This window comes from Pteropus vampyrus, unplaced genomic scaffold, assembly GCF_000151845.1.
Source record: "Pteropus vampyrus isolate Shadow unplaced genomic scaffold, Pvam_2.0 Scaffold1390, whole genome shotgun sequence".
In the NCBI taxonomy this organism is placed as follows: Eukaryota; Metazoa; Chordata; class Mammalia; order Chiroptera; family Pteropodidae; genus Pteropus; species Pteropus vampyrus.
Genome location: NW_011890171.1, coordinates 71,924 through 89,038, shown reverse-complemented (window position 1 = coordinate 89,038; position 17,115 = coordinate 71,924). Strand labels below are relative to the sequence as shown.

General features: G+C 35.8%; 1 protein-coding gene and 2 pseudogenes across 5 annotated transcripts in view; 1 reads left to right on the top strand and 2 right to left on the bottom strand.

The window, feature by feature from the left end:
• UGGT1 (UDP-glucose glycoprotein glucosyltransferase 1) overlaps positions 1–17,115 on the bottom strand; it is a 117,841-nt gene that overhangs the window by 49,450 nt on the left and 51,276 nt on the right. For all 5 annotated transcript variants that reach the window (XM_023526609.1, XM_023526610.1, XM_023526611.1 and 2 more), the window contains exons 18-21: positions 12,384–12,548; positions 7,946–8,066; positions 1,128–1,226; positions 365–388 (exon numbers count right to left, since the gene is read on the bottom strand). In XM_023526609.1, coding sequence (XP_023382377.1) covers positions 365–388; positions 1,128–1,226; positions 7,946–8,066; positions 12,384–12,548 — 409 coding nt within the window. The remainder of the gene's footprint in view (positions 1–364; positions 389–1,127; positions 1,227–7,945; positions 8,067–12,383; positions 12,549–17,115) is intronic.
• On the bottom strand, positions 8,829–8,947 carry LOC111734471 (annotated as a pseudogene).
• Positions 11,665–11,783, top strand: LOC111734474 (annotated as a pseudogene).

Here is a 17,115-nt window from a genome sequence, read left to right as displayed (position 1 = left end):
GCAAAAGTAGTGAAACTTCAATACTAGAATGAAAGCAGGGTAGCCATCCATATGGCTTAATTATACACTAGGAGCATGCACTTATTAATTCTATTATAGTTTGGGCATCTGTTAGCATATAAAATGAAAAAGAGCCTTTGAACATATGGGTAACATTATAGTCTTTAATCATTAATTTGTAACTTTTTGAAATCTAATTCTTTGCAAACATTTATACAAAATTTATCTGTATGGATAAATTATCTACTGTTACCCACAGGTTCCAGAAACATCCCAATAAAGGATCAGTAAATTCTGAATTATAACAGTGATTGAAATAAGATAATTGAGAAAAAGAACAGAACATTCTGAAGTTTAAAGTTACCATAGATTTCCTTGGAGGACATTCCTGGACAAAGGTAAAGGAAAAGAGTAGAAGAAAAGAAAATATCATTTCTAAAATAATTGCCTACTATCAGTCAAATTTTAAATAATTCCTAATATGATCTATGCTTCTTTCTGCTTCTTAGCCCCATTACAGTTTAGTAATTTCTTTGAGGAATCAAATGGAGCAACTGCCTTTACTTACATATACCTAGGAAACCAGAAATTCTCTCTGGGATATTATAGTGGTATGAAAATAGCTACCTTAACTGACTGTAAGTGCTCTGAAAGGATAATAAGTGTGACCAGAGGAGAAAAGTATCTGTCTGCCATTAAAAGGATATCAATTTCACACATTAGTCTAAATAAGTCTACATAAAAATCAGTTTTAAAACTTACGTAAGTATTTCTAGAACCAAGTTTATCTTTTAAAAAATTAATGCAATGTTGTCATTGAAGAGGCAAATCAAATCAATTTTCAATCTATTAACTCATTTTTACATCATAAATGTTCTCCCATTTTGAACAATGAAAAATTTTCCCTTTTGACTTTAATATCTAAAATAAAAATTTATAAAGATAACATTTAATTTTCAAAAATATATAAAGAATTTTAAATAGGTATTTTCTATGCTCAAATCATTATAAGAAATAATTAATAAAATAAATTATGAAGTCCCTCTCTCAACAGACACTAACGAATGAATTTTTTTGCAAATACTAAAAAAAAATGTTGAATCCAAGACAAGCCTAGAATGTATTACCTTTCTTTGTCAGATAGTTCATACTATTGGCTATAGCAGCAGTCTTGCCTTGGGAATCCAAGGCAGTAAATCTAGCATAATCATCCACAAAAAAGTTATCTGAAAAAAAAAAATTGTAGTTTTATAATTAATATGCCTAAAATCAATCTAATGTTAACATTCAACTGATGATGTGATATGACCATAATACAAGTTTTATAAAAATGCATGAATGAAATATCAATATATTTCATGTTTACTGAATAATTTTACAACCCCAATGACCCCTACCCCATTAATCACATTTTAAGACACAGTTAAAAAATGTACATTATAACTCATAAAACCCTCATAAATGTATGTATCACTTTAATAGTTTACATGTATCCTACTCCCACTTCTATCACTTTACAACTAGAGAATGATCTCTTAAAGAAATCCCCTTGACTTCATCTCTCCCTTCCATTGTCCATATGTCCATAGGTAGGTAGGCAGATATGAGCAGGAGGGAGAGGGACAATGAAGGGTTAACGAGGCCCTGAGACCAGCTCAGCAGAAGAAAACATACAACCAGGGGTCTGGCAGGCTTGTAAAGCCTCCCTGTGTCCCCCACGGTCAGAGGCTAGACGGGCAGGCAAAAAGAGCCTAGTAATGCCTGGCGCCTTCCTCATCCCCTCACCCCACCTCCCACACCAATGCTTACCCTAGTCAGTTAACTGCAAATGACCTTATATAACTTTACTCCAGGAAAGCTCAACTGGTATGGGCAAAATGAGTTAAATGGGCAAAATTCCCACAGTGTTAGGTGTATGACTTCCCATGGATGGACACACACTGCGCAGGCCCTAGCTCGGAGTGGGAGGGCCCACTGGAGGAGCAGAAAATTCCACCTTTTGAGGTAAGAGGGACAGAAGGAGAACAATGAAACTCTATGGCCTATATAACACCCAACCGTCAACTTCTTGGGGCCCTCAATCCTCTATTGAGGTACCCGCTTGGACTTTCTTCTGAATGTACTTTACTCTATTTTACTCAAAAAAAAAAATCACTTCTGTTTGCTATTTTTCATCAGCTCAGTCCACCTTTTCTTAGCATCAGAATTCTATGTAAATCTTCTGTGGAGGATCCAAGAACCGAACTCCTGACTCCCACAACACAGATATCTGATTGCCAGTAACACATCCACCACAGTAAGCTCTTACCTTCTTATTTGGGTGTGGAAAGGCATAAATGGAAGAAAAAATATAAGAAAACTCTCATTTTAATTTTTTTATATGTCACAAAATAATATATTTTTAGTCCGAACAGAAACACAAGGTCATTTTCAGATATATATCTTCTCTGATTAGTGCCCACAGGCAATGCTCTTATTAATCATTTCCCTCTCAAATCACTCTTCTTAAATTCCAGTTTCATCAAGTCATTCCTTTGCTCTAAACCACCCAGTCTTTCTTCTTATACTACAAAATGGTCTCCAGCCTGGTATCATAAACATTCTATCTCCAGCAATCTCCCTAATCTTATGCATTATTATGTCCCAACATAAATGTCATTCTTCTCTCACTGTCCTCCAGGCACAGCTTGCTTGTCTACCCTCCATCTATTTGTCTGTCTGCCCATTTTCCAACCTACTCTTTCATTCAACAAAGTACACTGAGGGACTACTATTACTTCAGTCAATATTCTAATAAAGAAAAGTAATGGTGAATAAGAGAGACATGGCCCACGACATCATGCAGAGGATGGGAAAAGACTTTATTTTCGCGTTCTTTAAAAAGGTCCCAGGACAGCAAAGACTAAGAGCAGCATAAGTGATGGAGCCAGGACCACTGGGTCAGGATGATGCCAGCTGTTCCTTCACTGATAGTTCTAAAATGCTCACCCAACAGATTGCAACTTTACTACCACTGTGGACTAGCACCAGTTCACAAATGATTACTACAGTACTTAGTGGAGAAAGATATCTAAAAACACAGAACTATTTTTGTGCTTCTTATTCATGATAACTATTTACATATTTAACTATTTACAGTTTAATTTAAAATTATGGAAACTAAAAAGCTTATGCACGGCAAAAGAAACCATCAACAAAGCAAAGAGGCAACCAACTGAATGAGAGAAGATATTTGCAAACAATGCCTCCAAAGGGTCTAATCCAAATATACAAAGAACTCATACAACTAAACAATTTAAAAAAATAAACAATCCAATTAAAAAATGGGCAGAGGACCTGAACAGACACTTCTCCCGAAGAGACATACGCATGAACAACAGGCATATGTAAAGATGCTCAACTTCACTAGCCATTAGGGAAACGCAAATCAAAACCACAATGAGGTCCCACCTCATACCTGTTAGAACAAGACAAGTAATAACAAGTGTTGGAGACGTGGGGAAAAATAAACTCCCATGCATTGTTGGTGGGAATATAAATTGGTACAGCCACTATGGAAAACAGTATGGAGGTTCCTCAAAAAACTAAGAATAGAGAGACAGGAAAAAATGGCGTAGAAGATAGTTTGTTCATCCCTCTTGCGACCACATCAAAGTTGTGACAGAAACACGGAGCAAACAGCAAGGAAAGTCACCTGGTATCTAGATGAGCAGAAGCATTACAACCTGCAATGGTAGAAGGCAGGAGGGGGAAAAGACACCAGGCTGCCCAGTCCTGAGCGGCTCAGTGGGACAGAGGCTGTGGCAGTGGCAGCAGCAGATATTTCTTAAAGGGGCCGTGTCTCCAAGCGGACTTCTACGGTAACAGACTTGCTAGCTCTGAGCACCAGCACTGTGTCAGCTGTGCAGGGGGTACCAGGGACTTACAGGGAGACACTGAGTTGTAGGACTGAGGGCTGGAGGTGAGGCTCTCTACCAGGCAGAAATGATAGTGGTATCCACTGTTCCTCTTTCGAGCCTTACCTGCTCCCAGGGCACAGGACTCAGCACCACCATAGCGGAGACCACATCAAATTGAATAACAGAGGTTGCTCTACCCAGAGTTTCCCTGAAACTCTACCTCCCCCAACTTGCGGCCCCACACAAGCCACATCCAGGTGTGTCCTCGAAGTATCCAGGGCTCCTTGCTGAGTTAGCGCCAAGACTCACAATGGTGACAGCTGGCCTTGGTTTCTGGCGTGGTTTCTTGAGGAAACTATAAGCACAGCATCTGTGGCTTGCTTGCTGAATCTTACCAGGTGGCCCTGGAGAGGCACAGGCTGGGGCTAAACTTGGCCTGCAGATGAACCCTTCTCAGGACGGTGCCACTGGACATCTACTACACAAAGCCATGCTAATAAGAACAAGAGACTTAGGAACTTTGCTTAGTTTATAGAAACAGACACAGAAAGGCAGTCAAAATGGGAAGACAAAGAAGCAGAAACCATATGAGAGAACAGAACAGAGATCCAGGAATAATGGAGTCAAGCAATCTAACAGATGCAGAGTTCAAAATAGTGGTTATAAAGATGCTCAATGAACTTAGGGGAACTGTAGATGAACTCAGTGAGAACTTTAACAAAGAGATGAAAAACATAAAAATGGAAATGGAAACTATAAAAGGGAACCAGTTGGAAATAAAGAACACATTATTTGAGATAGAGAGTATATTAAAGGGAATCAACAGCATAGATGATGAAGAGAATCAAACCACTAATATAAAGGACGGGGAAGCCAAGGACACTCAATCAGAATGGCAAGAAAAAAAGAAGCCGAGACTACAATAATAATTTAAGGAGCCTATGGGACACAATTAAAGGTAAAAATACCATGTCATAGGGGTACCAGAAAGAAAACAAGAAGTTGAAGAGCTATTTGAAGAAATAATGATGGACAACTTCCCTCACCTGGTAAAGGAAATAGACATAAAACCCCAGGAAGCTCAAAGAATCCCAAACAAGATGAACCCAGAGAGGCCCACACAAAGACACATCATAATTAAAATGCCAAAGGTTAATAAATACAAAGAGAGAATCTTAAAAGCAGCAAGAGAAAAGCAGTTAGTTACCTACAAGGGAGCTCCCACAAGACCGGCAGCTGATTTCTCAAAAGAAACTATGCAGGACAGAAGGGCTTAGCACTAAATATTCAACATGATGAAAATCAAGGATCTACAACCAAGAATACTTTAACCAGCAAAGCTATCATTTAGAGTCAAAGGACAGATAAAGCACTTCCCAGACAAAAATAATCTAAAGGACTTTATCATCGCCAAGCTAGTGTTATAGAAAATGTTGGAGGGACTTCTTTAAGGAAAAAAAACATGTATCAAAAACAGGAATAAAGAATGGTAATAACTACATTCCTATCAATGAGTACCTCAAATGGAAAAGAATTAAGTGCTCTGACCAAAAGATAGAGTGGCTGAATGGATAAGAAAACAAGACCCCTGCATATGCTGCCTACAAGAGACTCACTTCAGATTAAAAGACACACACAGACTAAAGGGAAGGGGATGGAAAAAGATATTGCCTTGATGGACCTAGAGAGTATTGTGCTAAATAAAATGAGTCAGATAGAGAAAGGTGAATATTGCATGCTTTCATGTACATGTGGAATCTGAAGAACAAAATAAATAATAACAACAAAAACAGAAATAAACTCACAGATACAGAGAATATTTTGAGGGCTACCAGATGGGAGGGGGTTAAGGGCAATGGTAAAGGGCAAACAGATTAAGAAGTACAAATGGATAGTTACAAAATAGACATGGAGATATAAAGTGTAGTTAATAATGTTGTAATAAATATGTAAGGGGAAGAAGGGTACTAGATTTAGTGGGATGATCACTTTGTGAGATATATAGATCTCTAATCACTATGCTATACAGGTGAAACTAATATATATTGTATGCCAACTATAACTGAAAAAAACTCATTTAATTGTACAATGTAAACTAATTATCTATTGTATTTCTATAAAGCTGGGAAAAAACTTAGAGCTTCCATATAACCCAGCAATCCCTTTCCTGGCTATCTACCCAAAAAATTTGAAAGCATTTATCCACAAAGATATATGCACCTTGACATTCATAGCAGTATTATTCATGGTGGCCAAGACATGGAAACAACCAAAGCATCCTTCAAGAGATGATTGGATAAAGAAAATGTGGTACATATATACAATGAATATTACTGGGCTATAAGAAAAGATGAAATACTGCCATTTGGGATAGATGGATGGATCTTGAGATTACCATGCTAAACGAAATGTCAGACAGAAAAAGTTGAGAACCATATAATTTCACTCATATGTGGAATATAAAACTGAAAGCAGCAAACGAATAAGACAAGCAAACAGAGACTCATGGACAAAGACAACAGTTTAGTGGCTACCAGAGGGAAAGGAGGGTGGGAGAAGGTAGATAAGGGTAAAGGGGTCAAATATATTGTGACAGAAGGAAATTTAACTCTGGGTACTGAACACACAATGCAATATACATATGATATGTTGCTGAATTGTAACTTGAAACCTATATAATTTTACTAACCAAAAGCAACCAAGTAAATTTAATTTAAAAAAATAAATAAACAAATCCTAAAATCAAAAGAATAAAAACAACAAAAACTCAAGACAAAGACTCATAATACTGTTTGCCTTGATCTATTAAAACTTCAGGTGAAAAGCTAAAACCTAGCTGTGAAGAAACAATGTAGCTCACATTCTGACTGCTTTCTTTTTCAAATAAAAGCATATCTGTGCATTTTCCTCTGCCTAAAAGAAAAAGAATTCAGTTTCCAGTTAAGATTAGAGGTAGGTGTCATAAAGTAACAACCATAAATAGATCTATATATCCATTATTCATAACTACAACAACAAATACACCTGGTTTTGACTTCACCAGTACACATTATCTTTTCTCCCCCAGTGAGATTTTCCTGGGCAAGTGATAATAGCTCTACTTTATTTCCAGCTGTTTCCTAAAATGGCCTGCAGAATCATACTGGAAGGCAAAAGGAACAAATTGTACCTGGATCTAACATATCTACCTCTTAAAAGGTATTCTTGGGGAAACTACCCGAACATCCATCAACTGAGAAATAGATAAGCAAAGTGGAGAATATCTATGCAATGTATTAATAAGCCAGCCATAAAAAGGATTGAAGTACTGAAACAGGCTACAACATGGATAAACCTGAAAAACATTATGCTAAGTGAAAGAAGCCAGACACAAAAACTTTCCATTATATGAAATATCCAGAATAGAAAAATCCATAGAAACAGAAACTAGGTTAGTGGTTCCTGGAGAATGGAAGGGGGAAATGGAAAATGACTACTAATGGGTACACACTTCTTTTTGGGGTGATGATGTTCTAAATTAGATAGTGGTAGTGATCATACAACTTTGAAAATACGTAAAAATATCATACACTTTTAAAACTGTACACTTTAAAAGATTTAGTTTTATGGCATGACATTATTCCTCAATGAAGCTTTATTTTTTAGAAAGGCATTCTCATGCTCTCAGAATAAAACTAAGAAATTTGTTGACATTGCTGACTGATTCCAGAATGAGGATGAAGAAAAGACAGATGCTTAAAGAGTTTTATAACTAAGAAAGTCAACAATACAGGTCCTTTTTATCATCTAATGCCTATTTTTTTATTTAAAAGTCACTGAATATTTTTTAAAGTTCACAAGTGTTTATCCAGGAAGAATTTCTCTTCTTTTGGAGGAAACTCCTATGAATTTAGAAGCCTGTATTATGAAGTCAAGGTGCAATGAGTTCAAATATAAAATCGGGTCAAAATCTTGGGTTATCTTCTGAACATTACAATCTAATAAATGCAAAGATTCTGAAAGACAAATCAAAAACAGCCCACAGCTGCTCCTGAAATGCTCCTTACTGGTTGCTGTTAAATCCAGGTATTCTCGCTCAGCTGTTAAAATCCTAGAATTGATTCGTGGAACAACATTTGGCTGATTCATGATATACTCTACCACATCTTGATCATGGGACAGTTCGCCCTACAGAAAAAAAAGGTGGGGACAGGATGAGTGTTAAACAAATCCGATTGATAATTAGAAACTAAAAAATTATTAACTTTATAATACCTTTTTTTTATATATATGATACCTTTTTATGTATAGGTAACAGCTAAAAACACGTTACCATGATTTATGTCCTTGTCATTGCCAAGCATAGCTTGGCACATCATGCACAGTATCACTAACTTTCAACAATGTGAAGCACATGTTATTGCCATCCAGTTTAAAGATGAGGAATCTGTGGCACAGAAAAGTTAAATAACTAACTGAAAATCACAGAGTTAATGAGAAGTGAATTTGAAATGCAAATCCAACTTTATTTGATCTCTCCACATACCTCTGTGCTTCCCCAAAAATAAGTAAGCTCTACATATTGTAGTTAACAAAAACAGAAATCCATTCTGAGATGTGCTTATTGTTGGTTTCTCTCTAAAGAAGAAAGGCAAATGCATTCTCTCAAGCAATTAATATACTTTGTAATAAAAATCACCCCAAGCTTTTTTCAATCTCAGGTATCCAAGTAACCCTACATTTCCAGAGTCACAATTATGCTGGTGAAAGGAGAAACAATTCATCATTTATTCTTCCCTTTTGTACCTCTCATATTACAGAAATATATGTACAATTGACCCTTGAACAACATGGGTTTGAACTATACAGGTCCACTTATATGTGAATTTTTTTTCAATAAATATATTCTCTCTTCCTTATGACTTTCTTTCCTTTTTTTTTTTTTTTTAACACCTACACCACCTGGTCTTCCTAGGTGGTTTCCCATCCAAGTACTAACCAGGCCCGACCCTGCTTAGCTTCCGAGATCAGACGGGATCAGGCTTGTTCAGGGTGGCATGGTTGTAGACTCCTTATGATTTTCTTAACATTTTTTTCTCTAGCTTTATTATAAGAGTATATAATATATACAACATACAAAATATATGTTAACCAACTCTTTATGTTCTCGGTAAGGCTTCTAGTCAAAAATAGGCTATCAGTAGGTAAATTTTGGGGAGTCAAAAGTTATATGCAGGTTATTGACCACTAAGGGAGCGGGGTTAGCACCCTTAACCCCTGCGCTGCTCAAACGTCCACTACAGTTTTTTGTAAAATAAAAAAATAATAAATAATAAATGTAATGTACTCCAAGTAGGAAAAACCCATAGAGTTCCACACGTAGACATAATTATGAAGTGTCAAAAGTAAAAGGGGTTCCTGAAAGATCCTGAAACCAACCAAAGAAAGGATTCTGAAAATAGGGAAAGAGAAGAGACTAATCACATAGAACCGATCCTCAATCAGATTAACAGCTGATTTCTCAAAAGAAATCATAGAGATGAAAAGGCAATAGAATTACATATACAAAGTGCTGAAAGAAAATAACTGTCAACGAAGATATTCCATATGCAGACAAATTTTCATTAAAAAATAAAGGGTAAATGAACACATTCCCAGATAAACAAAAACAGAGAATTTTTCCCTGCCAGGCCTAACCTATAACAAATACTAAGGGGTATCAATCAGGCTAAAATGAAAAGACACAAGACAATAACTCAAATCCACACAAAAAATTAAGAGCACAAGTAAAGGTACCACATAGGTAAATATAGAAAGTATAAATATATATTTTTGTTTGTAACTCTTATTTTTCTCACTTAAAAGGTACCTATAAAGGCCATAATTATAAATTGATGCAGATAGGCATATAATGTGGAAAGATATAATTTGTATGACAATAACAACATAAAGGAGGAGCTAAACAGGAGCTAAATTTCGCTACTGAAGAGCGAAATTTTTCTATATTATTGAAATTAAGTCGATATAAAAAATTTAACTACATAAATGTTATATAAAAAGGATTATACACCATAACAAAGTGGGGTTTAGCCCAGGAATCCAACATATAAAACCAAACAACATAATATACCATATTAATAGGTAAAGAAGAAAAACCATACGATCATCTCAATAAACACTAAAAAGGTATTTGACAAAATCCAACACACACTGATGATAAAAAACATTCAACAAACTAAGAATAGAAGGAAACTTTCATAAACTGATAAAAGGAATCTGCAAAAAACCAACAGCTGATACATACTTACTGGTGAAAGATTGAAAGCTTTCCTCCCTAAGATCAGGAACAAAACAAGAATGTTCACTCAACATTACTTCTATTCAGCATGGTATTAGAAGGTAAGCAATAAGCAAGAAAAGAAATAAAAAGACGTAAACAGCATCAGATTAAAAAAGAAGAATCAAAACTCTCTTCGAAGATGACGTAGTTGCAAGTTGACATTTTCTATATATAAAGCATTTAAAGAATCCACAAAATACTATTAGAGCTAATAAGTTACAACGCGTAAGATCAATATACGAAATCAATTGTATTTCTATTCATTACCAATAAACTATCCAAAAATTAAATTTAAAAAATATTTCATTTACAATAGCATAAAAAAAGAATATAATATTAAAGAATAAATTTCAGGAAAAAAGTATAAGACTCTGCCATTGAAAATAACAAAACATAGTTGAAAGAAAGTAACAAGACCAAAATAAATGGAAACATCCTGTGTTCATGGGTTGGAAGATTCAACATTTTTAAAAGGTATCAAAGATATATCAATACAGCCCAAATTGATCTACAGATTGTATGTAATTCCTATCAAAATCCCAACAGTCCTTTTTCGAAGGAAGGAAGGCAGGCAGGCAGGCAGGCCAGCCCAAAGTTGGAAAATTCACATTTGATTACGACACTAATTAAGACTATGAGGTATTTACATAAGAAAAGATATATTGGTCAATGGAAAACAAGACAATCCAAAAATAAATCTATATGTTAAAAGGCAATTTTTTTTTTTTTTTTATAAAAGTGCCATAACATTTTAATGGGGAAAGACTATTCTTTTCAATAAATGGTACTGGGACAACTAATCATCCCAAAAGATACCTGGTTGCATGTCAAATTGGATTTGGAAAAAAAGGTGAACTCCTACTACACACCATATATAAAAGTTAACTGAAAATGGATCAAAGAACTAAATGCTAAGAGAAAAAACTATAAAATGCCTGGAAGAAAAAACAGGTATAAATCTTTGTGACGTAGGATTAAGCAATCGTTTCTTACATATGATACAAATAGCACAAGCAACAAAAGAAAAAAAAAAAGTAAATTAGATTTAATCAAAATTAAAAACATTTGAGCTTTAAAGGATACCACCAAATAGTGAGAAGACAAATTATAAAGTGAGAGAAAATATTTGAAAATATATAATAAGTGATTAGTATCCAGAACAAATAAACAACTCTTACAGCTCAAAAATAACAAATACACAATTAAACATGGGCAAATAATTTAAATAGACATTTTTCCAAAGAAGATATAAATGGTGAATAAACTCAATATCATTCAGGTTTGAGTAAAGCAAATCGAAACCACAGTTAACACTCACACCAGCCAGGCTATACTTAAAGAGACAGACAATACCAAGTGTTGGCTAGAATGTGGAGAAAGTAGAACCCGGATACACCACTGGTAGGAATGTTTAATGGTGCAGCTGCTTTGGAAAATAGTCTGATAGTCTATGGCCATGCTACCCTGAATAAACCTGATCCTGTCTGATCTCAGAAGCTAAGCAGGGTCGGGCCTGGTTAGTACTTGGATGGGAGAACACCTAGGAAGACCAGGTGCTGTACGTGTAAAAAAATAAAAAAATAAGGGATTGTAAGCTGACAAGGTCCTTGCAATCTGTGAGGTCAACCAAGGGTTGCCTTGCCTAAAAAAAAAAAAAGAAAATAGTCTGATAGGTCCTCGAATTGTTAAAATAAGCATGCAATTCCACTACTAGATATATACCTAAGACAACCCATACACAATTATTCATAGTAGCCAAAAAGTGGAAACAACCCAAATATGCATCAACTGATGAATGGATAAACAAAATATGTTATATCCATTTAAGGGACTATTATTTGGACATAAAAAGGAGTGTGTACTTACATGCACTCCAGCAAGGATAAAAACCTTGAATACATTACACTAAATGAAAGAAATCAGTCACAAAAGACCACATATTGTATGAATCCATTTACATAAAATGTCCAAAACGAGCAAACACATAGAGGGAGAAACAGATTGGTGGTTGCCATAGGGCAGAGTAGGGGAAAATGGAGAGTGACCACCACGGGGTTTTGAGTTTATTTAGAGGGTAATGAAAATGTTCTTATTGCCTACTACAGAGGATACAAAAATGTAAGCAAATCATTCTCTTTCAAAATCAACCTTCAAATACCACTCACCAAGTATACCGCTCTTTGGAAGAAGGTTGTGGTCTCCAGAATTTTGTGCATTGTGATGGTTTCCAACTCATCAGGATCCAGCTGCTCCTTTTCCAAGGGCATTCCATTGAACAGAACAACAGGCAGAAGACCAACTCCAGTCTGCTCATAGTAGGCTCTTGCTTCCTAAAATCACAAGGGACCACAAAATGACACATTTTTGTCCTTCATGAGACAAATGGAACAAAGTATATTTTTCATAATACATGTCCTAGTAAGAAAAAATCAACAGAAATATGGTCACCAATATAACTAAAGAAATTTCTTTTAAAAAATATCAAAGGTGAAATCATAGTTAATATCTGACTAAGTAAATTTCAGATTAAGTTACTGAGTTTTTATAAAAATACAAAACCTTGCAAATTAGGAAGTGATTTGAGGGTAGGCGTTGGGGTAATTTTCAGCAGCCCAAGTTACCAATCCTGAATTATACAAGCTAAAGCCAAAACTATACAACAGACCTTTCTGCAATGATGGAGATATTCTACTTTCACTGCCCAATGCAGTAGCCACTAACCACACATGGCTATTAAGCACTTAAAATTAATTAATTTTCATTTTAAAGTCACATGTGGCAAGAGGCTCCCATAATGAGCAGCACAACAACAGACTGACATAAATTATTAGTGATCCTGTGCAGAAAGCCTGAGAAGAAATATTTACATCCAATCCTAAATTAAAAGATCCATATCACTAAAAAGAAATTATATCTACAGAAAACAAAACAAGACTGGTGAGAAAACAGTGCATAAAAACTGCTCTACAATATACTGAGTTCAATCTTTTTCCTTCCCCAAGAAAAAAAGAGGTTCCCTGGCAGGAAAATGCCAGGCCAACAAAATGGCAAATGTATCTAAGATGGATATATTTTTTTCCTGGCACTTTCCTCTGACTGTCAACATAGGTACATTCTCCATATATCAACCACCAACCCAAGACTAAGTTTTCAGACAAAAAACTATATCGTATGCAAGATATTAAAAATAATTCTTCAAAACTTTCTTGTTAAACATCTTGTAACTGATATATTCTGAAAAATACCAGAAGTTTCTTACATGTAACCTTTTTAAATACCACAAATAGAGAAGTACTTCAATTGTGTCACTAATACCAGGCATCAGCCATATATTGCTTAGTTTCTAATCGGATCTAGCCACAACAGTAACTGATGGTACAGACCTATCTGAGGGACTATATATGGCATAGACAAAAAGACATTCTAGATTGATTTCTGCTGTTTCTCTATATCATTGTTTAAATTTTTAAAATTTATACTCCCAAAATTGTAACATGTTAATTATGTTCTTTAACCTCAACTGTTTTCAAACAAGTGTGTAAAAACTCAATTTTAATATACTTTGCACTTTGAAAATCATTCCTCAATAAAACAAAGCCCAAATTCTAACTCTAAGTGACAATAATAAGTAAGTAACATTAGTTGTCTCTGGAAATGGCAACTGAATAAAAGTTAGGAGTGGGAGGGATATGTTTTGACTATATAGCTTCCATTTTTACAACCTGTAAACAGTTTACCAGATCCAATAACAGAATGCAGCTCAATTATCAAAGAGCCAAGTTTAAAAGTTATATGTGAGACTATCAACGAGAGAAAGAGGCACCCATCTGAAAGGGCCTATAAGGGCCTAATACAACATATACAAAGAACTCATACAACTCGACAATAAAAAAACAAACAATCCAATTAAAAAATGGGCAGAGGACCTGAACAGACACTTCTCCTGAGGAGACATACAAATGATCAAAAGACATATAGAAAGATGCTCAATTTCACTAGCCATTAGGGAAATGCAAATCAAAACCACAATGAGGTACTACCTCATACCTGTCAGAATGGCTATCATCAACAGGACAAGTAATAACAAGTGTTGGAGAGGCTGTGGGGAAAAAGAAACCCTCATGCACTGCTGGTGGGACTGCAAATTGGTACAGCCACTATGGAAAACAGTGTGGAGTTTCCTCAAAAATACTAAGAATAGAGCTTCTTTTATGACCCAGCAATCTCTCTACTGGGTATCTACCCCCAAAATTTGAAAGCATTCACCCACAAAGATATATGCACCCCAATATTCATAGCAGCATTATTCACTGTGGCCAAAACATGGAAACAACTGAAGTGTCCTTCAATAGATGACTGGATAAAGAAGCTGTGGTACATATATACAATGGAATATTACTCAGCCATCAGAAAAGATGAAATATTGCTATGTGTGACAACATGGATGGATCTTGAGATTATCATGCTCAGTGAAATATGTCAGACAGAAAAAGTTGAGAACCATACGATTTTGCTCATATGTGGGATACGAAACTGAAAGCAACAAACAAACATAACAAACAAACAGAGACTCATGAACAAGGACAGCGTGGATTGGTGGTTACCAAAGGGAAGGGACAGCGGGGAGGTAAATGGGGGTAAAGGGTGTCAAATATTTGGTGAGAGAAGGAAATTTAACTTTGGGTAGTGAACATACAATGCAATATATATGAAGTATTATTGAACTATACACTTGAAATCTATCTGATTTTATTAACCAATGTTACCCCAATAATTTTAATAAAAAAATTACATGTGAGAACTTCTATCAACTAATCACTAAAAAATGTTAAAATTATTTTAAAACGTTAATTACAGGCAAAGTCTTATGAATGAGCCACTCACAAATTATACCTAAGATTAATAAAGACTCAGAGTTAACAGCCAAAAGCAAAATGTTTCAATTTAAGTGAGAACTCTTCTTACCTACCATTATCTTACTGGCTTCAAAAGAGAGACACCTACCTGACTAAACTGTCTTCAGTTTTAAAATTCTACTTTAATTGTACTGCCTAGTTATAGAAATGATTACTTCTTTCAAATATTAAAAACAGAAGATATCATAGCTTCAGAATTATAACAAAAGGTACAGATATTTATAACAACATTAGCTAAATGCACTCATTCCTCCTTTTCAAAAGAATCTGTTTTCTTGAGCTTTTTTGTGTGCGAGTATTGCTCCTGCAATTTAAAAATTCTTACTAATCACTAGATTCTTGGGACTTCTAGAAATCTAACATCCTTCTCTTCAGAGTATATATCTACTCAAATAGTAAATTACGTGGCATATATAAATAATATGATCTTTTTATATGGGAAGGGCCACTAATCAGTACAGATGAGGAAAATGGCCACATCTAGGAAACTACTGAGGAACTAGGTCTGTGTAGGTCTGTGTTACTCCTATTTGATTCTTCAGTAAATAAGAATTTCAACACATAAAAGACAACAAGTAAAAATACCCTTTTTCTCAATTTGTCCACTGTATTCAATACTTGTCAAGCAAATACTTTTGATATAGCAATCATCCACAATAAAAAGGCAACATGAACTTTTTCTTCAACAGGATAGAAAAAATTAGAATTAAACCTTTTTCCAAATGTGAAATATGAGAAAATTCCATTAATTCCCTTGAACCTTTAGTATTTCCATAGCAGCCTTTCTTTTCTTTTATTTCACCTGTTCTCTTTTTACAGAGTGCTATTCTTGCTGTTTGTGAAAATGTGAAAATGTCCACATCAATATTATTTTAGTCAAAAAATCATAAAAGGTAAGTGACTGAACAGAAGGCTGCAATAAAATAATGGAACCATTTTCAGTCAAAACTGAATAGATCTCATGATCAGCTTTAGTTCCAAACCTGACTTGACACAAGGAGGTGTGACAATAAAGTACGAGTGACGTCAACATCATGGCTGAATAAGATGCCCCTCATTGGTGTCCCTCCCACAACAACGATTTGGCATCCATCCATGAACAAAAGTGCCTTTGTGAGAGCTTTTCTATCCAGCACCAACCACCAAATGACCCAGGATAAGTCTCGCCCACACATGCATCAGGTGATAGGCATATAGACTTTGACCCTGGCTTGGTCCAAGGACTGGGCCCTCTTGGCCACAGCCTGGGAACCACTGGGAAAAAAATGTCTAAGCAATCACTCATGGACAGAAAAGTTTCAGGAGAGAAGTTCCAGAACATCAAGGGAGCAAAAAACTACAAGTTTGGACACACCAAAGAGAGTAAGAGGAACAGGCTGACTTTACACACATCACCCCTCCCCCAAGGCAGTGCAGCTTAAGGCCAAGAGAAAGATCTTCTAGACTCATGATTTCTCCTGCAAAGGAATGTGCAGGCAAGTGAGTATGTACCCAACTTCCCCAGCTATCTAGGATGCTACCAAAAAGGCTAATTTCTCTCTCACCCCATCCAGAGTACTGAAGTGTGAACTCGTGACTGGGGGAGGGTAGAGGCTGGAACAGCAGCAACAATGCTCTCAGAGGGCAGTTAAGGGACACAGTTTGTACTTACTGCAACAAGAAGTATACCCATGAGCCACCCAGAACACCTCATCCACAGATCTCCCCAAATGGCTTAAGGGCACCCCCAGTGCTCTGTGTACCTCTCCCACACACATAACTCCTCCCCGTGGCCAGCTCCCAGGGTACATTCCTGACAGTAGCAGCAAGAGCAAGTTTTGCTCAATGGCTTGTAAGAACCCACAGAAAGCTAGCCCAAATCTTGAGCTAGAAAGACAACAAAACTTGAGCTTTAGTGCCACCTTGGGGAAAACAAGAGGGGGTCTGGTTAGCACCTAACCTGGGGCTAGAGAAGCAAGAGAATTTATACAAATTTCTGAAG